This window comes from Hydractinia symbiolongicarpus, chromosome 13 (assembly GCF_029227915.1).
Source record: "Hydractinia symbiolongicarpus strain clone_291-10 chromosome 13, HSymV2.1, whole genome shotgun sequence".
In the NCBI taxonomy this organism is placed as follows: Eukaryota; Metazoa; Cnidaria; class Hydrozoa; order Anthoathecata; family Hydractiniidae; genus Hydractinia; species Hydractinia symbiolongicarpus.
The window spans coordinates 19,410,034-19,420,742 of record NC_079887.1 but is presented as its reverse complement, the minus strand read 5'-3'; the positions used below and the strand labels follow the sequence as shown (position 1 = coordinate 19,420,742).

Below are 10,709 nucleotides of genomic sequence, written 5' to 3'. Positions count from 1 at the left end.
CTGACTTAGCTGGGATAATATTAAAACTTAGATAGCATATATAGCTATAGCTAGCTAACTACTTTAAGAATAGTTAGCTAGCTCGAGCTTACACCAGTGCGGCTCAAGTTACAGAAACGGAAATTATTTCAATAAATATGTATCGGGAAACTTTTTCAACATGTATATACATTTGTTATTACTGAGGCGTTTTAAATTCTGACAAGCGGTTCTCGTGCAATCATCAACGCCTACTGAAAATCTTCAAATATATACAAATATATATATATATAATTCACTTTTTGGGTTCAATCAAAACAAATTTCAGAAAAATGAAAAAAATTCCTGTTCGGGAAATCTCATAATTTTTTAAACCAGAAAATAATTTCACGATAAAGAAATATTTTCCGTTTTTGTAACTTGAACCGAACACCATTCTTGTTCCGTTTAACATTTTTTAGCATTTTCGATACATCAGGTTCTAAAGAAAATATGTCCCTGGTGCAAGTAATATTGCGTCCGGAACACACTACGGTATATACCGCTAATGCGGAAACCCCAGGAAATGTTTCATCAAGGCAAAGATGAAACAGTTTGATCGATTACCATGGAGCACGTGGGAACTTTGTTTTTTATACGATTCGTTATACAATTCAACCGAAAGGGGCATCTAAAATTTTTCGCTTGCGAACCTAGGGGACTCAGTCCCACGCTCCGCAACACTTTCTATAGTAGTTGCGGAGCGTAGTGAAGGGGAGCGCCAGCGAGCCGAGCGCAGCGAAGCTATTTTCCTCGTTCCCATAAATATATTAGAGCGTGACAAATTTCCGCGTTTCCCCCTAGTACGTGAAATTTTAATGAAAACGTGGGCGTTTTTGACCCACTTACCCCACTTTTTTTTATGGTCATTTCTTCAAAATGTTCTGTTAAAATCTGGTTGGTCGAGACCACGCCGTTTCCAGTTGAGATCAGATCGGCATAGAGCTTTTGCCATGGTCACTTTTACTAATATCACGTGACCTTTTCTAAGATACTTAGCGCTTTAAACGGAAATTGCGTTGATAGCCATATTGGCTTGTTGGTCGCAATGGACAGAAGTTCATTTTCAAGAAACGAAGAAAAGGTATGTTTAGCTAGCTGATATATCACTATATTTTTACATGTAATGATCCCCTTCTTAGCATTTCTCACACCTAAAGCTAGCTAGCATAAAACTGCAGACTTAGCTGCAATAATAATAGAACTTAGATAGCAAACTATATAACTACCTATAGCTACTTCTTGTTTGCTCTTTTTATGCTAACTAGCTAGCATAAAAAAGAGCAAACAGTGCCATATAGCTCGCATAATACACTAGCTACACAGCTAGCATAAAATTAACTACTTACATGGGTTAAAACTACCAATGTAGCTAACATAAAATTAGCTATTTTTGCTAGCATAAAATCAGCTACATATCACCATAGAAAAGTTGTTTTAAACATATTTTCTAACTAGCTAGCTAACTAGCTATATATATACTACACAGTGAGTGAGATAATTCTACTCTTTAGAAATGTCCCATCACATAGATTGTTCTAGCTACAATCATCCACAAAATTTCTCGTCTCTACTGGCAATTTTATTCCAAAAACCAAGAACTAAAAAGTTTAGAAAGTCGAACGTAGAAAGAAGAACGTAGCTAGCTAGATATTTTGCAGATAGTATGTTCATGAAGGTATGTCACGTGTAATCGTTTACCTTGCTGAGCCACAAAGGTCAGTGTTTAACATGAGGGGGAATAGAGAGCTATATTTTCGTGGACGGTTGTAGCTAGCTATATATATTGTTATATATATATTGTACGCACGTCCAGGAAATGTTTCATCAAATCGAAGATGAAACCGTTTGATCGATTACCATGAGGCACGTGGGAACTTTGTTTTTTATACGATTCATTGTACAATTCAACCGAAAGTGGCATCTAAAATTTTTCGCTTGCGAACCTAGGGAACTCAGTTCCACGCTCTGCAACACTTTCTATATTTGCGGAGAGTAGCGGAGTGCGCGCCAGAGCACGGGGCGTAGCGGAGCCTATTTCCTCATTATATAAGCCAAATATAAGGGAAAAGAAGTACGATGGAGAGTATATAGCATTTCTATGCGATTTCGTCCCTATACATCCGAATTATAAAAATTCAAACAAAAATCACAGTAATCCAGCAATTTAGTGTGGTCATTCTTTAGTACAGTTTATAGTAAGCGAGACAACGTGTTTATCAAGGAGCAAAGCGATGGAGTGTTTGTTGTTTTTTAAAGATGGTGCCAAGCGGACGAACTGATATTTTCAAGAAAACGAAAGAGGGAAGTATGAATAGCTAGCTAGTATATCACTATTTTTTACATGTAATGAACCTCTTCTCACCCACACCTAACTAGCAAATAACTACCAACATATGTGGCAAAATAAGCTGGTATAACACTACCAAATTGGCTAGCTAGCAGAGCATAAACTAGGTAGTTAACCAGCACAAAACTGTTTTTCTCACTAGCTACTTATCTGACATAAAACTGGCTACTTGGCCGGCATAAAATTAGCTATGTAGCTAGATTTAAATGATCCTTAAGACATATTTTCTAGTCATACACATACTGCACAATGAGTTAATTATGCTCTGATTAGGAAAGTACCATCATATATATACAATTATCCACAAAATATGTTGGTTCTAACAATTTTAGACAAAAAACTAAGAACCAAAAGTTTAGCCAAATCAGCAAAAGAACATTGGTATAGACATATATTCTTTTTAGCAGAAGAGCCTGGACTTTTTTTATAAATAAAAGAATAAATGCATTCTCCATAATGTGTTTTTTGCAACCTTGTCCCTAGTATTTATTTTGAAAAATATAGTGAAAATGGAAGGTTACGTAGAGCTATCACTATTTTTCACTTTTAGGTCATTCACACCCCTAAAAAGCTCCCTAACTAAAGCATAAAACATAATTTAGTGGCTCAGATTTTCTAGCTAAATAAAGAGGGTGCCGATAAGCCGCAAACGCCCGCATATATACGGGCGAGTTCGGGCGACTTTTCGAATTAAATTGACGGTTGTTGGCCGAAACCGCCCGCACTTTCCCGAACACGCCCGAACTCGCCTGGAACATTCGCGAAATGCAACACCTTGTAACATAAACATGGCGGACGACAGTTAAAAGAATGCGTTTGAAGAGAAAGGAGTTAATAAAGTTTTTAATATAAGTTATTAGTTGGGTGAAGGGTCTCCTTAAGAGACAAGAGAGGAGTTGAACGTTCTCCACCATACCTTAGTTTAAAGGGGCGATTGTGGAAGTCCCATGAAATGCCACATAGTGATGGTGTCACTTTAAAAAACACCCAGTCCGGTCTGTGAACGGTTGGCGCTAGGAGGGGCATCCAGCTGTAAAACAATGCCAAAACTCCTTATTAATGGCCGTAAGAATTGTTAATCAGAAAAACTGCGTAAACGGGGCTGGAACTCTAAGGAGTGAAGGTGTCGCGCACGGTAGGACAGATGTCAGATGTGAGCATCGTCAGACTGTTACCCAGCTATCACATCACAAGGTAGATAACACTAGGTTGAGGATGGCTAGTGGAAATGTTGGTACTCTGAGAGGTAGAGCAGGTGAAGTAGTTGAAATGTTAGAACGTAGATCTGTTGACATGTGTTGTGTTCAGGAAGTTAGGTGGAGAGGAGCTTCAGTGAGATTTGTGGAAGGTAGGAAGGCAAGGTATAAGCTTTTTTGGATTGGTAATACTGATGGATATGGAGGAGTTGGCATATTTGTTGCAGAGAAGTGGGTAGAAAAAGTAATAGATGTTATGCGTGTTAATAGTCGTATTATAGTGATAAAGTTTTTGATAGGTAATAGGATTGTCACTTTTTTGTCAGTTTATGCTCCACAGTGTGGACTCAGTGAGGAAGATAAAGATAAGTTTTATGATGAGTTAATAGCAGTCACATCAAAGTTTGGAGACACTGAACTTGTCATGGTGGGCGGCGACTTTAATGGTCATGTTGGGAAGTCATCTGAAGGTTATAGAGGTGTGCATGGAGGCTATGGATTTGGGAGCAGAAATAAGGAAGGGGAGAGATTGCTTGAGTTTGGAATGGCAACGGACATGGTGGTTTGCAACACATCATTCAGTAAGAGACAGAGTAGGCTGATAACATATGAGTCAGGTGGTTGTAAGACACAGATAGATTACTTTTTGGTTAGAAAGTCAGACAAGAAAGTGGTGAAGGACGTGAAAGTTATATCGGGGGAAGAGTGTGTTTCCCAGCATAGGTTGCTGGTTTGTGATATTATCTTGAAGAGTGTCAGAGAAGCCAAGGGAAAATACAGGCCCCGTCGAAAAGTCTGGAAGCTGAAGGAAGAGATTGTAGCAAGACAATTTAGTGCAAAAGTTCAGCAGTTAGCCTACAATAGTCAATGTGATAGTGACAATGTTGAAAGTACTTGGACTTTGAAGAATTGTCTTCTAGAAGCTTCTGATGATACCTGTGGGTGGACGAAAGGACCAGCTAGACATAGACAGACCTGGTGGTGGAATAATGAGGTTGACCAGTGTATAAAGGAAAAGAGGAAACTTTGGAAAGAGTGGAAGTCAGGTGGTAGTAAAAATATTTACTTAGAAGCTAAGCGTCGAGCTCGTACAGCAGTGTATAAGGCAAAATCAGAAGCAGAGAGAAACAGATTTGCAGATGTGTTAAGAAGGGAAGACCAGCGCAATGAGGTATTCAAGATAGCAAAGCAAATGAAGAAGACTAATCAAGATATTGTAGGTGAGAAGTGTATACGTAATGATGAAGGTGTTTTGGCTAGCACAGAGGAGGAGAAAAGGGTAGCTTGGAAGAATCATTATCAGAGGTTGCTTAACACTGAGTTTGATTGGGACGAGGGTAATTTGTCTGATGATGATGTCGTAGAAGGGCCAGCCATGCAGATCAAGACAGAATGGGTAGTGGAGGCTATTAGGAAAATGAAGATTGGCAAGGCTGCAGGAGTATCAGGTATTGTTGCAGAGATGGTAAAAGCATCTGGATATATTGGAGTTAAGCTTATTACAAGTCTTGCTAACCAGATTATAAAGGATGGTGCTATTCCGAGTGAGTGGCAGTCGAGTGTAATAGTGAATTGTTTCAAGGGCAAGGGTGATGCATTAGAAAGGGGTAACTATAGAGGTTTGAAGTTGGTTGATCAAGTAATGAAAGTTATTGAAAGAGTGATTGATAAGTTACTTAGAGAAAGAATTGATATAGATAAGATGCAATTTGGTTTTGTTCCAGGGCGTGGCACTACAGATGCAATATTTTTACTCAGACAGCTTCAGGAAAAGTATTTAGGAAAGAAAAAGAATCTCTATTTTGCCTTTGTTGATTTAGAGAAAGCTTTTGATAGAGTGCCACGTAAAGTTATTTGGTGGGCTATGAGAAAATTAGGTGTGGATGAGTGGCTAGTTACGATGGTTCAGTCTATGTACAGCAATGCTAGAAGTCGTGTCAGGATTAACGATTCACTTAGTGATGAATTTAGTGTAAATGTTGGTGTACATCAGGGTTCTGTACTTAGTCCTTTGTTGTTTATTCTAGTCTTAGAAGCGCTGTCGATGGAGTTCAGAGCAGGTTGCCCATGGGAGTTATTGTATGCAGATGATTTGGTTCTCATAGCAGAGTCGATGGAAGAATTAGTTGAACAGTTTGAGAAGTGGAAGAAAGGACTAGAAGAAAAAGGGCTGAAGGTAAACACAGCAAAGTCTAAAGTCATGATAAGTAGCATTGCAGCCAAGTGTGACCTTGTAGTTGGAAAGTGGCCTTGTGGAGTTTGCAGGAAAGGGGTTGGTAGTAACTCAATTTTTTGTCAGACTTGCAAGCATTGGGTACATAAGAAGTGCAGTAGTATTAGTGGAAGGTTAAGAGCTGGCATACAGTTTGTATGCAAGCGTTGCAAAGTGAGATTATAGAGAATGAAGTATTTCCAGCTTTAATGATGTACAACAGTGGCTCGTTAGAGATAGTTAAGAACTTCTGTTACTTAGGTGATATGTTGGGCAGTGAAGGGGGTGTTGGAAGAAGTGTTACTTGCAGGATGGGTTCTGCTTGGAAAAAGTTTAGAGAGTTACTTCCTTTATTGACTAGCAGAGTCCTGTCAATTGAGGTAAAAGGTAAGTTGTATGAGGCCTGTGTAAGAAGTGTTATGTTGTACGGTAGTGAGACATGGGCAGTGAAGCAGGAAGATCTTGACCGTTTAGAAAGGAATGATATGAGAATGGTTAGGTGGATGTGTAATGCCAGTCTGAGAGACAGAAAGAGTTCAGATGAGCTAAGAAGCAGGCTAAGTCTCTGTAGAATTAAAGATGTTATCCAGATAAGAAGTTTGAATTGGCTGGGGCACTTGGAAAGAATGGAGGAGGATAATTGGGTAAGAAAGTGTAGAGACTTGATAGTTCCTGGGGCAAAGCCCAGAGGCAGACCGAGAAAGACTTGGCAGGAGGTTATAAGGACAGACTTGATAGAGAGGAAGTTGAGTTTAGATCTAACACAGTCTAGATCAGATTGGAAGAGGGTCATTAATATACCCCGTCCAACCCATGCTAGCATGGAAAACGGACGTTAAGCCGAGAATGATGATCATGATGATTATTTATCAAGTAAATCTTATCACAAATCATAAAAAACAGTTCTTTTAAGAACTTCGCTATCACATAGTTCATTTTAATTTTTATACTTTTTTAAATAATTCTTCGAGAGTCATTTGTGGTGAATCTTTTTTTTTCGGGCATTGTTCGGGACTATGCGGGTTTTTTCAGGCAAATACCCGACCTTTTTTCAAAAAGCCGAACTCGCCCGAAAACACCCGCACTTTTTACGGCGTATGCGGCTTATCGGCACCCTCGTGCTAAATATACCAAACTAGGTGCCATATTTTTTAGTAAAAAGACTGTGAGCATATATAAGATGCACATGTAAAGTTTTTCATATATATATAATCATGCCCTGTTGGTCTAATGGCTATGACACTCATGCAAATGAGAGATCCAGGTTCAAATCCTGGACAGGGCTAGGAAAAACATAATTATCTTGCACTTACAACAACCAGGTAAATGTTTCGCCTTTTTTGTGGACTTCTCTAATTATTTCTATATCTTGACTTTTTAATGTTGTTGTCATTGGAACCAAGTTAACTTTTATTCTCAGATTTATTAAAAATTGATAGTTTTTTTGGCGTTATGACTGATTGTTTAAATATTTGTATTGGCACATAATTCTGCTAACATGATTCACTGTATATATATTGATCGGATATAAATTTGAGAGCTTTGTTTGAGCTACTGAATTTGAAATATTTGCATCTCAATATTTTCTATACTCCTGGATTAATATGATACATATCTTAGATATATCGAGTATACGAATCTTTGAGTTGTAGGGGGATTCTCTATTAAGGTGCCTGCCCCTGCCTTGCCGTTCCCTTGCCTTGCCTAACCCTGCCTTGCTGATTCTTCTTCCTTTTTCCTTGCCTGCCTTTGCCTACCCTTCCTATGCCTTTTCTGGTGCCTGGCTTCTATGCCCTTGCCTGTGCCTCTATGCCTTGCCTACCCCTGCCTTGCTGATTCCTCTTCCTGTTTCCTTGCCTGCCTTTGCCGTGCCCTTTCCTTGCCGTGCTTTGCCTTGGCAACCTCTCCGCAACACTTTCTATATTGATTACTTTTTTTTTCTTTTTACTATCTCGCCCGCGAGGACGTGTTTACAGACTGACCTAACGAAAATTGAAATATCGAGAAATTTTCTATCAATATTATTGCGGAGCGGAGTGAAGGGGAGCGCCAGCGAGCCGAGCGCAGCGAAGCTATTTTCCTCGTTCCCATAAATATATTAGAGCGTATCGAATTTCCGCGTTTTCTCCTAGTACATCAAATTTCAAAACGTCCGATTTTTGACCCACTTACCCAAATATTTTTTATGGTCATTTCTTCCGTGAAAATCTGGTTCGTCGAGACCATGCCGTTTCCAGTTGAGATCAGTTCGGCATACGGCTTTAGCCACGGTCACTCTTACTAATATCACGTGACATTGTCTCACATACATAGCGCTTGAAATGAAAATTGCGTTGATGGCCATATTGGCTTGTTGGACGTAATGGACGAAAGGGCATTTTTAAGAAAACGAAGAAAGGGTATGTTAGCTAGTATATCACTATTTTTTACATGTAATGAGCCCCTTTCTAGCCTCACTCACACCTAAAGCTAGCTAGTATAAAACTGCCGACTTAGCTGGGATAATATTAAAACTTAGATAGCATATATAGCTATAGCTACCTAACTACTTTAAGAAGAGTTAGCTAGCTCGCATAAAAAAGAGAACAAACAGTGCCATATAGCTAGCATAAAATTATCAATGTTGCTAGCATAAAATTAGATATTTGTGCTGACAAAATAGCTAGCTAGCTAGCATAGAAAAATTCTTTCAGACAGATTTTCTAGCTTTTGCTAGCTAGCTTTAGCTACATATATATACTACATATTGAGTGAGATAATTCTACTCTCACATACCTTGTTCTAGCTACAATTGTGCACAAAATTTGTTGACTCTGCCAATTTTATATATCAAAAACCAAGAACCAAAAAGTTTAGAAAAGTCAGCAAAAAAACATAGCTATAGCTATAGTCACATATTTTGCAAATAGTACGTGGTCTCGTCCGCTGATGATTAATGTTTATATAGAGGTACTGCCGGTGAGCTTACACCAGTGCGGCTCAAGTTACAGAAACGGAAATTATTTCAATAAATATGTATCGGGGAAACTTTTTCAACATGTATATACATTTGTTATTACTGAGGCGTTTTAAATTCTGACAAGCGGTTCTCATGCAATCATCAACGCCTACTGAAAATCTTCAAATATATATATATATAATTCATTTTTTGGGTTCAATCAGAACAAATTTCAGAAAAATGAAAAAATTTCCTGTTCGGGAAATCTCATAATTTTTTAAATCAGAAAATAATTTCACGATAAAGAAATAGGACGTGGATATTCTGCCGGTACCGGCAGAATAAGTAGGGGTGTTTATTCTGCCGGCAGTAACCAACTACCGGCAGAATAAAGGGGGCTATTGATTCTGCCGGCAGTAATCAACTACCGGCAGAATAAAGAGAGATATTAGTCTGCCGGCAGTAATAACGGAAATCACGATAAATACACCAAAAAGGTATTATTTTGCAAAAAGTAAATATAGTACATAATCGTGGCAAAAATACAAAAAAACTCAAAGCAAACAAAACTCCGGTTTTATTCCACGACATGACGGAGACAAAAAAAACGTGTAAAGTGTACCAACCACTACTAAAAACTGTACTATTAAAATTGCAGTATATAAAGATAAAGATCTCCATATACCAAACTTTCTGAATTTTTACAAAATGAAAGTTCTTGAACCAACACAAGTAAGTTAATTAGAACAAAAATAAAAATACATCAGTCGTGTTACCGGTTCATGACTTATACGCATTGACGAGTCGCATAACAATATGTTCTAATCTAGCACAGGTAGTTTTACCAATGTCAAAGCTCTCCTTATAACCGTGATGGACAAAATGTAAAATTTTTTCCTTTGGTTCAGTTTCATCATTGGCATATAACTTATACTCCTTTTCGAATTTCGGAAATGTGTTGAATAATTCTTCCAACGCGTGGGCGTACTTTTTCCCTTCGTACTTACAAATCGCAAGTAATTTATTGTTATCAGGATCACTTGACTCTTGCACAATATCCATCAAACTTCCGTCATGTGCCATTTTTCTTAACAGCAGCCGCCAATGACAAAACCACCTTTCTAGTTCTTTTTTTTCACGTTGTTCTAAGAAGCAGAAGTGACTAATAATAAAAAATTAAAGCGAGTTAAGTGGCAAAAAAATATGATGCCGGCTATATACCTTCTTCAATTGCTTTTTCCATCTCCTCTTTTCCTAATGGAATATGGTAACATTATTTTGAGAATGTAATGACAAAATAATTATAGATTTCTGTATTATAAACTTTTGTAAAAAAACTTACGTTTTTTCAAAAATTTCTCACAACTAAAGCAAATATTTCCATCTGTGCTATTAAAACAAATGTCGTGGTATCTGACTAAGCACCTTGTACAAGAGCGTGGTTCGACCAACTCTGCTTTACAATTTCCACACAAACTTTCTTTCCGTGATTCAACTGCATCTTTTATGTATTTGCACAGCTTACCATAAGTTTCTTTTAGGCAAAATCTCCTAATTAGTTTTATATCGAATGATTCGTCACTTATGCAATTTGGAAGATCCTGTTCGACCATCCTTACGCATCTTCGTCTACACTTTCGTTTTCATTTATACAGTCGATAGCAAATTCGGGGCAAAACAAAACAGACAAAATCATTTTAGCCTTTCCTTCTTCGTTCATCTTGTTAAAGTCATAAGTTTGCAAATCACCTAAAATATAAAGCAGATGGAAATTTTTTGTGACATTCAAGTATAAAAAGAAAGAAACTGTTAATAAACGCAATAGATTAGACTAGTCGATGGCCCGTGGAAGAATCCACGGGTCCGCCCATCCTTTTTATACCACTTAAGCGCGTCTCGCTACTTACGGTACGGTACCATTTTGCGTGACAGACAGACGCACACGGGTATTATAATATAGATATTTACTTGAATTATGGTGTTCCTCAGATAGTG

At 38.0% G+C, this 10,709-nt stretch overlaps 1 protein-coding gene across 1 annotated transcript; it reads right to left on the bottom strand.

Annotated features, from left to right (window-relative positions):
* Window positions 1–9,331: 9,331 nt before the first annotated feature.
* LOC130623012 (uncharacterized) lies at window positions 9,332–10,444 on the bottom strand. The gene is made up of 3 exons (XM_057438514.1): window positions 10,057–10,444; window positions 9,936–9,968; window positions 9,332–9,859 (listed from the first exon to the last, which is right to left on the bottom strand). The coding sequence occupies exons 1-3, from the start codon at window positions 10,325–10,327 to the stop codon at window positions 9,495–9,497; spliced, it is 669 nt and encodes a 222-aa protein (XP_057294497.1). The 5' UTR covers window positions 10,328–10,444; the 3' UTR covers window positions 9,332–9,494.
* Between the last annotated feature and the right edge of the window lie 265 nt (window positions 10,445–10,709).

Excerpts from the sequence above, each read along its gene's own strand:
- LOC130623012 (XM_057438514.1), bottom strand. The coding sequence starts at position 10,327 with ATGGTCGAACAGGATCTTCCAAATTGCATAAGTGACGAATCATTCGAT. Across the intron at positions 9,969-10,056 it reads TGAGAAATTTTTGAAAAAAC|GAAAAGAGGAGATGGAAAAA; the intron begins GTAAGTTTTTTT and ends ATATTCCATTAG. Across the intron at positions 9,860-9,935 it reads GGAAAAAGCAATTGAAGAAG|AACAACGTGAAAAAAAAGAA; the intron begins GTATATAGCCGG and ends TCTGCTTCTTAG.